This window comes from Lepisma saccharinum, chromosome 27 (genome assembly GCF_977018435.1).
Source record: "Lepisma saccharinum chromosome 27, izLepSacc3.1, whole genome shotgun sequence".
NCBI lineage: Eukaryota > Metazoa > Arthropoda > Insecta > Zygentoma > Lepismatidae > Lepisma > Lepisma saccharinum.
This window is the reverse complement of record NC_139255.1, coordinates 55406544-55425577: the sequence shown is the minus strand read 5'-3', so window position 1 is coordinate 55425577 and position 19034 is coordinate 55406544. Positions and strand designations below refer to the sequence as shown.

The 19034-nt window shown below is 37.8% G+C and overlaps 1 protein-coding gene across 1 annotated transcript in view; it reads left to right on the top strand.

Moving 5' to 3' along the window:
- The window catches only part of LOC145980326 (PHAF1 protein CG7083), a 63084-nt gene that overhangs the window by 26479 nt on the left and 17571 nt on the right, over positions 1–19034 (top strand). Inside the window, exons 2-5 of the mRNA XM_083113358.1 lie at positions 8383–8465; positions 13207–13290; positions 13758–13801; positions 18142–18301. Of these exons, the coding sequence (XP_082969484.1) occupies positions 8383–8465; positions 13207–13290; positions 13758–13801; positions 18142–18301 (371 nt within the window). The remainder of the gene's footprint in view (positions 1–8382; positions 8466–13206; positions 13291–13757; positions 13802–18141; positions 18302–19034) is intronic.

Below are 19034 nucleotides of genomic sequence, written 5' to 3'. Positions count from 1 at the left end.
AGGTTTAGAGTAACAGGGTCAGTTCTGAATAAAAGTGGAAAGAAAAATGGGGATTTTTTTTAAAAAAAGTATACAAAGACAATCCGCACACCATCCGTGAGTTAAGAGTTGTACGAGAAATCTGGAGAATTACAGTAGACGAACTTGCACGTGAAAATGCCAATTTCCTTCGGAGATGCCAGGAATGTGTTGCAGCAGAGGGACATCATTTTCAACACCATCTGTAGTCAGGGTTAGTAAACAATATGAAAAATATAATTTTAATAGCCGGCTCTAACGACTGTGGCGGACCCCGTTCGCCGAGAAAGACAAGCGCTGACGCCGGGCCGCTTGCCGCCGAGTCTCGTAGTGAATGTCAGGGAATGCACTGTACGTGCGCAGACTTGTTTTCATTCACTTGCTCCGGAGATACTCGGAACAGAGTGTATTGGGGACTGGACCTACAGTTTAAGGTGAGTTCCGAACCACTGTGGACCTCACAGGGTATCGAACCTGATCCCCTTGATTACAAGCCGACCTTCGCTTGCCTGTAGTTGAAAATTCGACGGCAGCGCCATCTTGGTTTTATATTGTATTAATGTCTACGCCCACTGTTGGAAAATGGCCACAGAATGCAATAAAATTGTGGTGTTTGGGATGTGATAGAGCCATAAATAATGTAACTAACCGGCCTGAAAGGGGTGATCCTTTAATAAGACACTCAAATGTCAACCTCACTTCCACGTAGTACACTCTCATGGACATCCGCAGGATTTTTTCCACAGAGGGGCAAGGAAGATATTTTTTTAATGCGGGCAACCAAGGCACATTTCCCCCAAAAATAGTGTCATTCACTAAAAAAAACATTGCTTAAATTTGAATTTATGGTGTTCATGCAATATTTAATATACATTATTGTGGCTAAAATTAAATTGTATGTGTGAAATAATTAATCTTTGGTTGACTTTTGTTTTCCAGGGGGGCCACGGTCCCCCCTTCCGGACGCCCCATGTCATGGACGTCCGCAGGATTTTTTCCACGGAGGGGCAAGGAAGATATTTTTTTTCAGGGGGGCAACCAAGGCACATTTTCCCCAAAAATAGTGTTGTTCACTAAAAAAACATTGCTTAAATTTGAATTTATGGTGTTCATGCAATATTTAACACATATTATTGTGGCAAAAATGAAATTATATGTGTGACATACATAATTTTTGGTTGACTTTCGTTTTCCTGGAGGGGCATGGCCCCCTTGCCCCCCCTACACTCTGGACTGCAGTTTGCAGACTAAGGAGCCTCTGACGTGGCCATGGCCAGTATAATTGTGTGCTGTTCACTTGTTTTTGCCCTTTCACCATTCATCCTCATCTTAACAATTATCCAAAAATGACAGAAACGCGCACTGAAAGAAAAAAATGAAATGAATATAAAAAATGTAACATCATCTGACGTAACTTGGCCTAAAAGTTGTAACTGAAATCGGCCTCCACGTACAGTGTAAATCCGGACGTACACATAGGCCCACCATTTTACTGACGTCAGCCTCTGCTCGGGAAGGGTGGGGGGATAAATGCGTGATGTTCTCATACGCGCAATTGAACCGCAGCCTGCGTTGTGCAGACACCCACCATTGTAGCGTTGTCAAGGACGAGCAGTTGCGAACTGCGTATCTGGCCTCAACAATTGACGGGAAGATGAAACCGCGGGTGGGACAGCAGTTATGAATAAAATGAGGCGTTTATCCTCGAAAGCGAACTTGAAAACAAGGCCGCTTTGCTGTTTCCTGTTTTTGTGAGCGTGGATATTTTGTTTTCCACCGTTTGAGCGTTATTTTGTCGTCTTTCTGCTACGCTATTCCGTTTTCACCATTTTTAACGTATGCTCTAAGCTCCTCGGCCTGTACGACTGGCGATGTCGCTGACCGGGGTCAATTGTTCTGTGAGGTAACTGTTCACCGCCATCACCAGCGAGCGGTTACTTTGTCGGAGATTGCTGTAACGGGTTACGAACGGTCATCTGAGGGCGTGCATGGAAAGAAAAACATGAAATTGCATCTTTCGCACACGCTGACGATTCTATAGACAGCATACGCGTTAACGTAGTGGTAAAACATTCGCCTTGTAATGAAGGGGTCCCGAGTTCGTTCCCCGGTGGAACCGTTTTGAGTTCGGTTCGGATTCAACTTGGAACTGCGCTTGTAAAGGGTGTCCCCTTTTACAGACACCCAAATGTCAACCTGTCTTCCATGTAGTACACCCTGAACTTCACTTTGCAGACTAACGAGGCTCTGGCGTCTTGTCTCACGTGTGTTGTGAATGTTCCGTTATCCATTTCATGACCACTTCGCGATTAGCCAAAAGTGGCAGAAAAGTGACATAAAATAAGTCAAAACCTCTTTGAATTGTAGGTCAAGTCCCGGTTAGCCTATCTGAGAGTAAAGTTGACAAAGTCATCCTCTGTGTCTCCGTTACGTCAGTTCATCGGTGGCGGAACATATTCAGTGGTCAACTCCCGATCTCACCACCAAAAGTTTCCTGATTTGGAAATGGATGTTTCTTTGCGAGTGCCCTTGCATCCATAGGCGTCCGAAAGGGGGGCCGTGTCCCCCCTGGAAAATGAAAGTCAACCAAAAATTATGTATTTCACACATATAATTTCATTTTAGCCACAATAATATGTGTTAATTATTGCATCAACATCATACACAAATTTAAGCAATGTTTTTTTTAATAAACAACACTATTTTTGGAGAGAATGTGCCTTGTTTGCCCCCCCTGGTAAAAATACCTTCCTTGCCCCTCCCTGGAAAGAATCCTGTGGACGTCCATGCTTGCATCTATTTCATCTAATCGTCATGAATCCTCGGCCCTCCCTGATGGCATAGTGGTAACGTCGTCACCTTGTATTCAAGGGGCCCTGGGTTCGATACCCGGTGGAGGCACACAGTAGTTCGGATCTCACTTTAAACTGTAGGTTCAGTCCCGATTAGCTTTTCTATGCACGAAATGGACTTAAAAACAAAACTCAAACTCGTCGTTCATCTTCATCGCGACGATTAACCTAGGTAGGAAGAAAAGCGATGTATAGTAAAAAAAATTGACAGCACAAAATACGATGCCAGGTAGGCGAAGGAGGTGAATAAAATATAAAAAGCGACTCATGTGGTCGATTCCTTAAATTATTTTCCAACACCATGCAGATATATCTAGAAATTATTATATTAGCTGTACTCTGTCCCAGGAATGTATGGAGCAAGAGAACAAAAACAAATCTTTGCGCTAGGAAAGACTTGATAGGGCATGGCCAATGAATGCATGGGATGGAGAGGGGAGGGAAGGTACCAGCTGTTTACAGCAGCATGCACTGCTTTGGTCTGTCCACTTGCTTTCTGTCCTTCTCTAGCATTATCTGCGGCATTGCTTCACACATTCCTGGAGTATATAACACATCTTATGGAGAGATTTCAGATTGAAGCGTCTCGCTTAGGAATGAGCCGATCAAATGCAACGTTTCACACCATAATGGCATTGCAAGCTGTACAAGCCTTCATTTGATTGGTGAAATCGTCAAGCGACACACGTCGCTTCGGTGTGAAATCACCTTTAAGGAGATGTATGTCACTTAAACTGGTCCTCTTCTCAAGAGCATGGATCATGTCACCATTGTCTAGTGGTGTCTTGCATATGCAGTTAATGTTGTTTTTTATAGACTGGATGTGGCCCTTATTGCATTCCACTGTGGTGTCGCCTCAGTCTGAAAGGCACCAGCATGTTGAGAAATTAACTCACAATTTCACTATTGAAGATTATGGCGTTCCTTTGTGTCTGAATTGTTGCAGTTAGTCAAAAGTAGCTTACAGTAACATCCTCCAGGGGTTTATCCAGAATTTTTAATGGTGTGGGGGGGGGGTTAAGTTCATATTTATGAGGGTGTAAGAGTAGGGTTACTAGATCGCTGTAAGGAAAATGTAGGACATGCTGTCCCAAAATGTAGGACATTAAGTCAAAATGTAGGACGCAACACATTCTCAATAAATAATACATATTTCTATAGAACACGTTAGGAAGTAGTTGAAAAATGACACATCAGTTTTTTAAAAAATATTTCCCAACGAATATTTAAATGCAAAATTTCAAAACTTGCAATCGTACTAATCAATGCACCTCTTACTTCTTGATTTAAGTGGTACTTCTCAGAAGAGAGAATTTTTATCAAAATTTCAGGTTTAGTCAAACTATATATTGATGTTAGAGTGGACAGTCAAACTCGTTGAAATTGTAGGGACCAATACCAAACATTTAAAGTGGCCGCGGTGGCTCAGTCGGTAACGCGTCTGACTACCATGCTAAAGGTCCCGGGTTCGATCCCCGGCCGGTTCAAATCCGGGAACTTCGAATAACATGGGTACCTGGGGGAAACCCTGGGGGGTAAAGGCGGTCAGGGGCATGATGCTGATCACATCACCCCCACTCACGACCGGATCAAGAAAGTGTGGGGCGTTACCCCCACACCCCCTATACGCCTTCATGGCGTGGTGCTAAGCACAGGGGAACACTTTACCTTTTTTTTTTTTTTAATACCAAACATTTTACAGACTTTATGAAAAAATAATTTCTCTCGTGAGTCTGTTGTGCTGATGGTAATGAGAGTACTCTCTCAACATTTGAATTATGACCTGTAATGGCAAACAAATATTCAGCATTTACTGTAATTTAAAATAGTTTCATGTTGGGTAGTTTTTAGCTCAATAACAGGGTGTCTACATCCAGAAATCTTCTTTTTCTGGACTTTTCTACATTCTACTTAGGTAAAGTTGGAAATTAGTAATTAAGAAAATAAATATTTATTTAATGAAAATCCCTACCAAAGGGCCAGTTAAGATGAAAACTGAAGCTGAATTTAAGAAGAGAATTAGATCTGCTATTTCGTGTTAATGCATCTTGAATTGTGTTTGGCAGACAAGCGAGGCTTTGGCGTCTGGACTCACAGCCAGTATAATCTTATGTGGGGCTTATCGGTTGTCCCTATATGTTTATGACTATCCATTCATCCATCTTATCTTACCATCATTCATCCTCATCTTCGTGATTAGCCAATGGGACAGAAAAAGTGAAGTAAAATAAATGAAATCAACCAATCAATAGCAAAAATTCTTGACCAGAAGAATAATTTATTGCCTTTTTAGTGACTTCTTGACCTACTTGTTGATTTTTTTTACTTTTTCTTGACTTCCATGACTTTCTTGACTGGCAGACACCCTGAATGACTTTGTTCTCTATACCCCTGCTTTACAATCAAATTGTATTGAATGTTGAATAAGAATGGGCAACACCTTGTTCCATCAGTATAAACCCTAAGGCAAGAAATTCTGCTCAGGCATTGAACAGTGACATTATCAGAAAGTGGTCCCAAGACTTTGTTCATTAATTGCTTCAGTTTTCCCGTTTGTTTAATAGCAGGACAAACTTTATTCTTTATGTGCAATGACTGAATCAAAATAAATTTCACTATTGAGTTTGGAAGCGCAGTCCATAGACTTGTAATTTGCATGACTTTTTTCTGTTACGTATTTTCCTAATTAATATTATGTGACGCTCAAAATGTAGGACATTTATGATATTTTTTTTCAAATTCCTCCCGGACGCTGGACATAAGGCTAAAATGTAGGACATGTCCGGGAAAATCTGAACGTCTGGTAACCCTATGTAAGAGTATATTTAGAGCCAAAATGACCATGACTTGGGTCTTTGTGGAAAATTTTAAGGAGTGTTGTGGATATTTGGGGTGTGAATCCACCAGCTCTTGAGGTATGCCAAGAGGTGTTTCATTGGGTCACATTACCACTGTTTTGTGACTTTCTAGAATTGGATCCACTACTTTTCTTTTCCAATCCCCCCCGTCCTGTCTCCTCAATTGCCATTGCAATACTGGATCATCTGCGAAATTTTGATGCTTCCTCACACAGGAGACCGAACTCAGGAGTGCTCACACTGAACCAGTAGCGTACGCAGGATTTCATCAAGTGGGGTGTTATTTCTAAAACTTTTTTCCAAATTCACATTACAATTTTTTAAATATACTTTAATTAAATAATAATAATCACAATTAATTAATAATACGTATAATTAATTAATTAGCTGAATTAATACTAATAATACTACTAATACCACTATTACTATTAAGTAGTAGAGATTACATAAATATAGTATTTATGAAAACAATAGAACGAAATTACTTTCTAGTCATTCGATTTTTATCAAATTCTGGGAGCATTTTTTTGTTTCTTTGTTACGAAATAATTGTCTGGACAACAAGGTGAGACATTTCATGGGTGAAGAAGATCCATATACACAACAAAATATATTAAAATAAATTGAAATAATCAAAGTATGGAACTCATCCAAGGAGCTGCGCTGATCTGATCGGTAGAGCGGCTGACAAGTGACAATCACGCGGGAGATTCGGATTCGATTCCCGAAATTGGTTGGAATTTTTCCGGCTTTTTCCCCGCATAAATGTCCCCGATAATTCACATCTGTATTATCTCACTGTTTTTACCAACAAAACATTTTACAATAGTTAAGCTTATTGTCGTTTGAATAATTGTCTAGTCAACAAGGTGAGACATTTTAAAGAGAGACATTCAAACGAGCTGTCGTAAACAATATAATGGGAAGGCGAATTGGTGACTATTCTTGTCCGCCTAGCCTTTGTCTATACATTAGCCTTTTACAACGTACCAATAACTTTATTTAGTTCATTCTCATTGTTCACACAAAAAAAAATACATGTTCGTTTAACACTGTCGTATGTAGAGGGATGGCCGATGGTGTTCCAGCCCCTACCGAAATTTTGAGAAAATCAGAATTTTCAAATAAAAATCCGTTAAGAACTTTAAAAAATCAAAATGAGTAAATGCGAAACCTCTTTTAAAGTGAATCCTGATTACCATTTTTGTCCTTGAATACAATTTTAATAGACTGGAAAGCTCCAAAAATACGAAATATTTTATTATGCATCCTGCCCTTGAAAACGAAGACATGTACTATCCACATTTACTATTCCAGCTCCTCCCGGAAACAAAAATCCTGTGTACGCCAGTGTGTTAAACATTGTTGCAACTGAGATACAAAACAACTTTTTCCTCTTTTAAATCATAGTTACCCTAACCTAACCTCATAAACTCGTGTTTATTTTCAAGGCATCACTGTGAAAGACGCGTGTGTTTGGGATGCTGTGCTTTTCTCCATGCTACATGGAAATAACAATTCAAATTATTATTATTATTATTAGTAGTAGTAGTAGTAGAAGTAGTAATAGTAATATTATTGTCCCAGATCTTTGACTGTGAAAAATTGGCCATTTAATTTTTTCCCCACAGCATTTTTCATATTTCACAAGCTCAAAAGGGGGGGGGTGTTCAAACCCCGTAACCTCCCCCTTGCATATGCCACTGCACTGAACGGAAAGAGTCCCAACCATTCAGCTATGTGGGAGCTCAAGACAAGTTACTGAATTGAGGCAATAATGTCAGACAACTAGGGTGACAAACTCTCCCGTATTTGAGCTAATTTTTTTGGTTTGAGCTAATTTTTTTTGGTTTGAGCTAATTTTTTTGGGTCCTCCCAGCTCCTCTATTTATTATGCATTGTTCATTAATAACAAAGATAGCGAAATGTCTATTGGAGTGACCAATACAAAATTTCAAGTCTCAAAATCTTGCAGGTTTAACCTTTAGCAGGCGGAAGTGATGTCATATCTTGCAGTAGTTGATTGATGCTTAGTTCTGCAGCAACAATGAACAAATACATATAGGTTAGAACTAAGAAATATGCAAATTTGTATTCTCCATTTTGATCTGTATATTATGTAAAATGTAAATTAATTATTTTGTTTAATATTATCCATTCCATAAACATTTACTGGAGTGATGCCACACCACTAAAAATGCACAATGACATAATCTCCCATAATCTCTCGTAAATTCAATACCGAAAGTTTGAAACTCTTAAATTCATTGCTGAAAGTTGGTCACCCTACATACAACACACAGGAAGTCCACAATAAATAATAATGATAATAATAAGTCCGTAATAATATATAAGACTTCAAATGAATGAGTGTGTGGGATTTTAATGGGTAAGAAAAGTTGTTTTTATTTAAAATGCACTATTTAAAGTATGAAGCTAGACATCTCAGGTAACATCTATTCTAGGATTTGGATGCTATCGCCAAAATCCTCCTACATGCTGTCAACATGCTTCTACTTTCAGGCATTAAACTAATAGATGTAAGAATGTGCCAATTAAATTGAGCTGAATGAAGAATGAAGTTTCAATAATAATTTATTGAATCATTAACTACATAGGAACACAATGTATTGACACAATTTATTTTCTTTCAGGAATGCATTTTTCACAAGCAGTGGCAATAATTCAGTCTCAAGTTGGCATTGTAAAAGGTGTTCAAGTATTGTATAGTGACATAGTAAGTATTTTCTTGCTCTCTTGTGTGTGTAAGGTTGAGTTCGAGAATGTGTGGGCCCCACCTCTGTACCCCCTGTGTCTTGTACCATATGTGTATGCACACTGCTTCATGTTAAGGTTCTCGAATTAGTGAATTTAAGGCAGTGCTCAAAGTGGAAATTTCTAGCTGGGAAGATGCTTGGTCGAGTTTGGGGATGCTTGTATGGATCAACATGGAGACAATGCAGAAGGTGGAGGGAGGAGGGATAGCATCACTTTGAGTGCTGATTTGGGGACAAAATTAAAGGCTGGAAATGTTTGGAAACATGTTTTATGACACAAACATATTGTGGCATTCTTTCCTCATTATTTACATTATGACGGGGGTTCCCAAACTTTTCGTTTCACAGTGCACTTAGTGTATCAAGATTTCCCGCGGCACCCAAGTCAGAATTGTCTATCTAACCCTTGAAACGCTCAGTTAGTGTGGTTAGGTTACTTGCCTTAAGTTAAAAAATAAACAGGTATTTCAAATTCAGAAACATTTTAAGTGTAAATATTACTGAATAAGAACATATTTGGAACAATCATATCATTGAATCAGTGGCAGCGATTGAGTCCCAAAACTAAGGGGGGGGCAAGGTGGCAAAACTAGGGGGGCAAAGACAGTATATATCCCTTTGTAGATAAAATTTAGCATAGTGGGGGGGGGCAAAAGTGGTGAAAAATTGTGGGGGCAACTGCTCCCCTAATCGCCGCCGCTACTGCATTGAATCAATAAATATTGGAACATTTCGTGGCACCCCTGTAAGCCAGTGATGGTACCTCAGGGCACCATGGTGCACATTTTGGGTATTGTTTCATCACTTTGAATTTTTTTGTAAGCTAATCTGTTCAACTGTATTTTCAAAAACTGAGTGTTTTTTTGCAAGTTTTTTCAAAGAAGGTTTGATTCTGTTTAACGATTATTTTTTTTATATTTGGTGCGGTTTGTACACACATTCATAACAAAAATAATACAACATACACCAACTCAAACAATATTATTTGTAATTTTTTTGTACATGATTTACAGTGTGATATTATGATAAGTGTAATGTTCTGAATTCAGTAGCGTACGCAGGATTTCATCAAGGGGGGTGTTATTTCGAAAACTTTCTACAAATTCACATTACCATTGTTTTATTATACTTTATTTAATTAATTAATAATAATAATTAATTAATTAATAATTATTATGATTAATTAATAAATTTAATTACTACTAATAATTATTACTAATGCAGCTGCTATTTATGAAAGAAATAGAACAAAATTACATTTCTTTTGTTTCTTTGTTACAAAATAATTGTCTAGTCAACGGTTATTTGTATATGATAAGTCAGACATTTTAAGTGTGAAGAAAATCCATAAAAACAAGCAAATATATTAAATTTATTGAAATAATCGAAATATGAAACTCATTCAAGCAGCCGCACTGGTCTAGTCTGACAACTTCGTGGGATATCCGGGTTCGATTCCCGGAATTGGTTGGAATTTATCCAGCCTTGTCTCCGCACCCAGCCTCATAGCAATGGGTACCTGAGAGCAACCCTGGGGGATGAAGGCTGCCAGAGCATGGTGCTGATCACATCACCTGCAAAATAGTTCGAGATCGAGAATCTTTGGGGCCCACCACAGCACTACGTGTGCCTTCATGGCACGGTGCTATATGCACGGGGGAATTTACATTATCTTTATCTATGGAACTCGCCCAGGATGATGATGAAGCGCGAGAATACATGTTGCTAAATTCCACTGAGTCTATGTTTTCGTTGAAAAGTAAGTTTATAGACATTCCAACACATTTATCACTTCTAGGTGATTCACAAAGCACTTCTTCAACATTATTTAATGATGTGGATGTAGACTCATCATCACTTGAGAGTTCACAAGGGGATGTGAAATCAGTACCGGGAAGAACGTTTGCAATAAAGTCGGCACAATGCGACGAAGCAAGGAATTTTCACAATTCTCGCGAGAGTCACTGCGCGACTTTTTGCAAAAAAAATTGCAAAATTGAACTTTGCGGCCGCTTAGATTGTGTTTGGAATGTTGTTTTTCTCTTCATGCTGCATGGGAATAATAATTCAAATTATTATTATTATTACTGTCGCAGATCTTTGACTGATAAATTAGCCATTTTTAATTTTTTCTACAGCATTTTCCATAATATTTCAAAAGCTCAAGGGGGGGGTTTAAACCCGGTAACCCCCCCCTTGCGTACGCCACTGTCTGAATTAGTGAAGTATTACTTATATTAAATAATTTATTAGTGACATGTTTTTCAGTATAATTTGATACAGGAACTGAATCTAGACAGTAAATGAGAATTCTGCTCTTAAAGCTATTTTAAGCTACTCAGTGTGTTCGGTTTCATTCTATATTTTCTTCTAGCATTAGACTTCCCAGAATAAGGATTATCAACTTCATTTAACCCTCATCCACAGCATGTACTACATTTACAAGCTGCAAGAACTTAAATTACATTGAGTAAATTTTAGTCTCTCTTCCAGGAAAGAAGGCAGAAAAAAAGAAGTCACAAAGGGGAGGGGCAATCTGAATCATACCACCAAATATCATACAGAAATGTATATTTGGTCTTTAAAAAGCATTTATTTATCTACCTTTTTTTTTCTTTGCTCATGAGGAAACACTTGCCTCCTCCCCTCTGGCGTTATAACTGCACCTTCCTTTATGTATTTTATTTTCCAAATGAAGGAAGAACTGCCAAAGTGCACCAGTTGTGCAACGAGCTTTTTCTTTTATGGTGGAATATTCGGTAAATGTCTCTTATATCGGAGACACATTTCTTCATTTTTACAGAAGAAACTACTTACGGAAATGAGTTTCTGTAGCATTTTGAAAGTTCATGGAGGTATTTTCTCACCATAGAATGCTGCACAACAAGAAATAAGCACTTTTGATATAATAAACTTGCATTTTGTGCAAAGCGACAACATTATGCCGTTGTTTCCATTATGTTCCTGCAGATGGCGCGAGCGTCGAAAGTCACGTGGTCTCACCAGTGTTTCCAAACGTGGGGCTATCCGTCAATGGTTCTGATGACATAATTAACACAAAAGTAGGTATTTTTCGGTTAAGAAGGTGGAAACACTACATACCCACTCACAATCACAAAGCACAAGCATGACGCGCGAGGATCCACAGCTGTGCGTGCCATATTGTATGTTCCGCAACGGAAGAAAAGAAGCAAAAGAATTACTCGTAATGTGAAAAATCGAAGTTATTTTCGTGTAAAAAGCATAGTGGCACCTTCAACTAAAAGTAAAGTAAAGTAAAGTATTCCCCTGTGCTTAGCACCATGCCATGAAGGTGTATAGGGGGTGTGGCGGTAACGCCCCACACTTTCTTGATCTGGTCGTGAGTGGGGGTGATGTGATCAGCATCATGCCCCTGACTGCCTTTACCCCCCAGGTTTCCCCAGGTACCCATGTTATTCGATGCTGGGTGGGTGCCGGGGCCGTTTCCATCGTTAGAAAAGTTCCCAGATTTGAACCGGCCGGGGATCGATCCCGGGACCTTTAGCATGGTGGTCAGACACGTTACCGACTGAGCCACCGTGGCTTTGTTCCGCAATACACAATTGGTAAGTACGAACCATCCAAAACACAAAATATCTGATTTTAATGTGTCTCCGATATAACAGACATTTACCGAATATTCCAATTGTATGTTATTGTCAGTTGTTTGAAGGAGTCAGAAAGCCATTTCTGTGGCTGATTGAATTGAATTCTTTTCTCACAGTCTCACTGAAGATTTCAAGTTTAAGGCCTTGCTGTTCTTTTGTGAAAATCTCTTCGCCAGTTTAATCAAATCACCATTCCACTCATTGTTCATGATAGCCAAAAGTGGCAGAAAAGTAATGCTTAGTACAATAATGCACAAGTCTGAATTAAACATTTTAACTGATCATATGAATATATAAATATACATTTTTGTGTGATAAATATCTGTGCAAATAGGAAAGTACATCTGAAGATGATAATTATGTACCATGTTTTTCGGATTATAAGATGCAAAGTCGAAAACTTGGACTAAAAATATATATCACACTTTATTCTCAACTACCGGTAACATACCAGTACAATGAATACCCAATTACACTTCATTTTCACTTTCACTCATAGTGTTACGCTGAGTTACTATTATTTCTATGGTCTCGTCCAATTCTTCACTTCTTTTACCAATTGAAACTATTTTGCTGTGTACATGCAAAAAGAACATTTTTTTTTCCAAGTGTGATCAACTGATTTTCTTATTTCTGTCAGTCGTGAATCATTTTCTCATTTGGTGGTAGCCCAAAATGTCTTTCTTCTCCCATATTACCATGCTCTTTTGCAAATTGCACAATTAGTAATTTTGTCTCTCGTGCACAGGAGGCACTGTGTAGAAATTTACTTTTGCGCTAAAAGCTTGATTGCTGGATGTCACTGAAAACTGTTGACTGCCATATGCATTCGGTCCACCCACAAATGTCTACTGAACACGGAACAAGTCATTGGGGTTAAAACAAGATTTCGCTAACTGTCATTTCAGCATGCATTGATGAACCTTCAGACAGTAAGATGCAGTTAAATTTTAGTTAGTTTTTTTTTAAAGGAAAAAGTGCATCTTATGATCTGAAAAGTATGGTATATTTTGTACATTAACAGCTGAAAGTAACTAAAGAAATTATCTGGATATTTTTGGTCATTTTTCAGAATCCCTTAGGAGTAGATCTTATTATTAATTTGCCTCAGGATGGTGTGAGATTGATATTTGATCCTGTAGTACAAAGACTGAAGGTAAGGAACACTTTAAGAACACTTAAAATATAATATTTGAATACTAATTGACATTACATACTTTTAAACCTTGTGTGATTTAATACTTAATAGAATTTACTAAGCCACAATGATGAGAAGCTTGGTGCATTATTTCTAGGTCAAGATTATATGTATATTTTAGTAGAGGGAAAATGCCTATTATTATTGATTGTATCAGAGAACCTTGGATATAAATAATAATGTAGTTTAAGTTTTCTTGTCAGTGCATTGAATAACATAATGCAATGTTATCTAATCAGAAAAAAATCTGTTCAAACATGGAGAATTTGACATTTTATATTAGAACTCGTTTACGTACTCCATTCATTTAGGTGATGTGTCACTACAAGAATTTACCTGTTTTAACTACAAATTTCTGAATCTGATAGCCATTTAAGCATTTTGACAGTCTTATGTTTTATTTAAGAATATTATTTCTATTTCAGATAATAGAGGTTTACAATATGAAGCTTGTAAAGTTGAAATACTGGTGAGTACTTTTATATTTTAGATAACTTGTTAAATCTATTAACAATTCGGACCTGAGAACGTGGACATCACTCACCTTACATTCAAACTGCTGTTCCTCTTCATATTCCATGTCATATCATGTGTGGTTGATTCATGATGATCTGTTTGGACTTTTAACCACTCTGCATGGTTCATTGTACCACTATGTACAAAAAGTACCCGGAATTTGTGAATAAAAGACAAAATACATGGTTAATCATCAACATTTATTTTGTCGCCTTCAAAATAGGCCACCATCAGTTGCAACACACATATGCCAACGCTTCACCCAGTCTTCAAAACACTTTTCAAACGCAGAGGACTGTATTGCCCTGAGTTCCTTCTGCGAATTTCCTTTAATGGATTCAATTGATTCAAAACGCCTTCCCCGAAGTGGTAACTTGAGTCGCAGAGAGAGAAAAAAATCACACTGAGCCATATCTGGAGAATATGGGGCTTGGACGAAGACATGTTTTGAGTTTCTGACCAAAACTCTCAAACAAGAGTCGACATGTGGGACGACGCATTATCTTGGTTCAATATCCAAGAATTATTTTTCCGTAACTCTGATCTTTTCTGGCGAACATTCTCACGGAGGTGCCTCATAACGGTCACATAAAACTCTTTATTCACAGTTTGTCCCGCTGGAATGAATTCTGAGTGCACAACACCACGATAAAGAAAACAATGAGCATGACCTTAATTTTTGAGCGATTTTGGCATGGTTTTTTTTGGATTTTGGTTCATTTTCGAAGCACCATTCCGAAGATTGTTGACCTGTTTGCACGTCTCATCACCAGTTATGATGAGTTTCATGAAGGTTGAGTCACAGAGGCTCGCAAAATCATGTCTTCAGCAACATCCCTGCGATGTGCTTTTTCCAGGAAATTCATCTCCTTCGGAACAAGTCATGCCACGATGCGTTTCATGCCTAACACATCAGTCAAAATGTTGTGAATGGACGTGTGTGACATGACAAGCTCACGAGGCACCTCTCTCACACACTCACATGCTAGTTTTCAAGCACAATTTTCCATCGTTTTCATCAGTCGTCGACGTGGAAGGTCGACCAGAATGGGGCAAATCAGAAACAACGTCTCTGCCTTCTTTGAAAGCCTTGTACCATGCATACGCTTGTGTTTTCAACTGACACGAATCACCAAAGGCCTTTTGTAGCATTTTCAACGATTCAGCACACGACAGTCCATTGGCAACACAAAATTTCAAATAAATTCTTTGCTCGATATTTGTCTCCATTCTGCAAATTGCAGGACACTCATCAACACAACTAACGTAAACAGCTGCTGTGCACAAACTGATGGATAGATTACTCTACCCTCTGCGTGGTCATTCAGTACAGTGCTGCCATCCTATGGACAAAATGAATTCTCGATACCTCCAATGTCGGACTTTTACCAGCCAAATTCCAGGTACTTTTTTTACTGTAGGTATACGAACCAACATTTCAGAGACTGGTTCTGTCTCCCATCTTCAGGGTAGTATATTTTGCTGCGAGATCATATATCGGTAATTCCTGAATACAGGGTGTGTTTGGGGAAAATGGCAGACTGCAGTATAGCCACCACTAAATAACCCTCCCAGCCATTGTTTTTCTTTCCATTTGCACTGTGCCTGTTCATATTGATGCCTTTCCCAAACACATCCTGTGTTCATGGACTACCGACATACGATGGAGACAGTTGGTGCATATACAGGGTGTAGCAGAAGTGATAGCACAAACTGAAGCAGTGAAAAGTACATGAAAGTAGAAGCAAGAAAAGTATCGATAAACATAGGGTCGCAAACAAATCGTTCGCAAGATAATTGTGAATGTATCGTTACGTTCTGCCACTGATTCGATTGTTTGTACATATTGTAAACTTGTGTCCCTCTGCACTCTAAGGTGTCTTTGTTTAAAACTGAACACTGCCGAACATGTAACATACTGTACAGTACAATGATCCTTGGTAGTCAACAGTAATGTCTAGCGAGGTGAACCTTTTAATTCTGTTATTTGTTACTCAGCATGACTATTCCAAGTAACCGAAAGTGGTTGGGTCAACCGTACTGAAAATGGTTGGCGAAACGTAAGAACATACCATTGGGCAATGGTAATTTTGGCCATGGTTCCAACGTTGGGCCAATGTATGGTTTTACGTTGGGCCAACATACTGAAAACTAAAGAATGGATATGTTTGTGTTCTGATATATACTGTACATAATTTATTGTGAGGCCAAATGTAAACAATGGTACAAATTATTTATGAAAAAGAAACTCACACCACTTTCTCATTCACGTGGCATCATTGTTTTCAACGCATCGTACCTTCAAGTGGTAGCACAAAAACCTTCTCGAGTTGACTTAGTTTTCCACGTTTCATGGAATTTAGTCTGCACATAACATTGCTTAACCACCTTCACAATAATACCTGTAAGAATGTTCTTGTTCTACTACAGCAAAAGACACAAACAATAACCAATTCCCAACACATATTTCATCCATGGCAGCTGACAAAGGACTGGCGAGTGACTGCAAGTTAAAAATAGCTTCTACTTTTATTTTTAAGAAAATGTTATATTTACAGTATGTGCTGTGACTGAAATATTCGAAAGGAATCACTGTTACATGTTGTTTATTTTACACTCTATAAATTACAGCATACACTTTAAAGTTGTCTTAGCATGAGAAAATTGTTTTTAAAACTGATTTTGACTCACTTTTCCATGGTTGGCAACCCCTGTTGGCCCAACGTAAGACCAATGTCAATTTGCCAACCAACATAAAGCCAACCTTTCCCACGTAAAAACTGACGTTGGCCCAACAGTTGTGGTTACTTGGGATGGCACCTCACATCTGAAAAACATATGATGTGTACAAACAATGTAGTCAGTGGTGTATCATAACCATACAGTTGCAACCCCATGTTTACTAGACTTTTTTTTGCTTCTACTATCGTGTACTTTCACCGTTTCAGTTTGCGTGATCACTTCTGATACACCCTATACAACAAATCAAGTACAGTGGTTTAAAGTCCAAACACACCATGTTACCTGACATACTTGCACCATCTTCTCTGCTACCAAAAGCCAGTCCTACCAGCATTCATATTCTTTCCAAAATCTCCTTTGTCTGCGCAATAGATTTGTTTTGTCAGCGTGTGTGTATGTTTCCAGATTGGTTTTCTTGTAAGAGTACAAAGGCTAATGCTTAGTGAAACCTTGTGTAGTTTTGAAACAGTTTTTAGATTAGGAAAATTTCGTAACTTTGTTTAAGGGTAGAGATGACTGATATTAGCTCTGTTAGGAGAGAGGGAATATGTTTTCAGTTTGTAAAGAACAATAAATAAGTATGCTTGTGTTAACCAATGTGTACTTTACTTCAACAAAAGTATTGAAAATATGAATCAATTAATTTAGCAAGTGTCTTATTAGCAGAGCTCGGATTTGTATGTAATTACATATTCTATTCCTTGCTAGATACATCCCTTGAACAGAAATATGTCAACGAATTACATAACTGACATGACTTTGCATAAGTGTTATGTTACATATTTGCCAGGATATTATATATTTTACATATTTGCTAATTAAACATATTTTGGTAATTTTTTCCCATCTTGATATTTTTTTCCTATATTTTTGATCTCTGAAACATGATGAAGAAAATTTGTATTTCATGTGATGTCATATTTTCTAATCAATGAGATGCATAGTGCTTACGGTCACCTAAAATTGACCGCCAAGTCGAAAGACATGCCGAAGAAAAAAAAATGGAAACTGTTATTTATGGAAATATGCTGGAGTCTCCTCTCCCCCCTTTTTTCTGGTTACATATTTTTGTTTCTCTTTTAAGTTTAGGCAAAGACAAAACTTGGCATCGGTGGACAAGAGAGCTACTTTCCTATACGTAGCCAGTTACACAATATGTTTCCTTGTACAAAAAGAACAAAAGTGGCTATGTATTTTTTCACTCGGTTGTTCTTTCTGTAGACTTTTTTTTTTACAATTTCTTGAAATTCTTGAAATCCCCTGGATACTCGATTATTATTAATATTACATATTCTTTGATACTATATATTTAGCTACATATCCTTTTGATAATACATATTTAGGAACACATTTTTTCAATTATTGTTACATATTTCTGTACATATTTTGTACATCGATATTACATAAAAATCCGGGGTCTACTTATTAGTGGCGTCACAATTATTTAACCTTGAATTACTATAGATGAAACTTTGAATATACAGTAATTCAGTCACAATGCATCATTATTATTATTATGTACATATAATAAATATTGTTCTTCATTTCCAGTGGTATTACATTCAATTCTCCAGAGGTTGTACCAAGCATAGAGCAGATAGAGCATTCTTTCGGTGCCACACATCCAGGAGTGTACGATACAGAGAAACAGTTATTTGCTCTCAATTTCCGAGGTCTTTCATTTTGTTTTCCAGTGGAATCTAAGTACCAGGTATGTGTTGAAACTGGCCAGTCAGGTGCTGGATGCAACACTACATAAATAAGAAAGAGTGGACTAAATAACTTTGTAAAGAGTTATGCATCGCCGTCGAGTATTGTCTGGTTTAACGGATACAACCCCTCATCAAAATGTTTCATGTATGCAGTACGTAACTTTTTTACTAATCTGTATTTTCAAAAAGTCTTCATTTATGTCACTCTTTTTAGCATAAGGGACCATGTTTTATATACATAAGATAGAAAAGCAGTTTCTGCACTATCAGAGTGTTGAGAAGCTGAAATCCATTCCATATCCTTAATATTATAGAGAAATGTGTATGAAAAATGTTTATAAACTTTCGTTCCCTAAATAATTACTAATTTAGTACATAAACTCGATGATCTTACTCACACAAGGTTAGGTAAGATGAATAGTAGTGCATGTGGCGGGTGATACCAACTACACTAAATGGATTTTTTCAAAAACTTATCTCAACAATTTTTGTTGAACTTGCATTTATACTGTTGGTATATTTGTGAATCAACGTTGGTTTTAGATATGGGGATTTTTTCTCATATACTTAGAAGGTTGCAAAATGACCATAAGTGCCAACACACTCAAAAATTTTAACTGAATCAATCAGTCAACAGTAATATTTTAATAGGAACACAATTAAGCCTTGTTTCGATGACAGAAAACAACACTACACGTGCTGAACAAGGCAGTCTATATTTTCACAATGTGA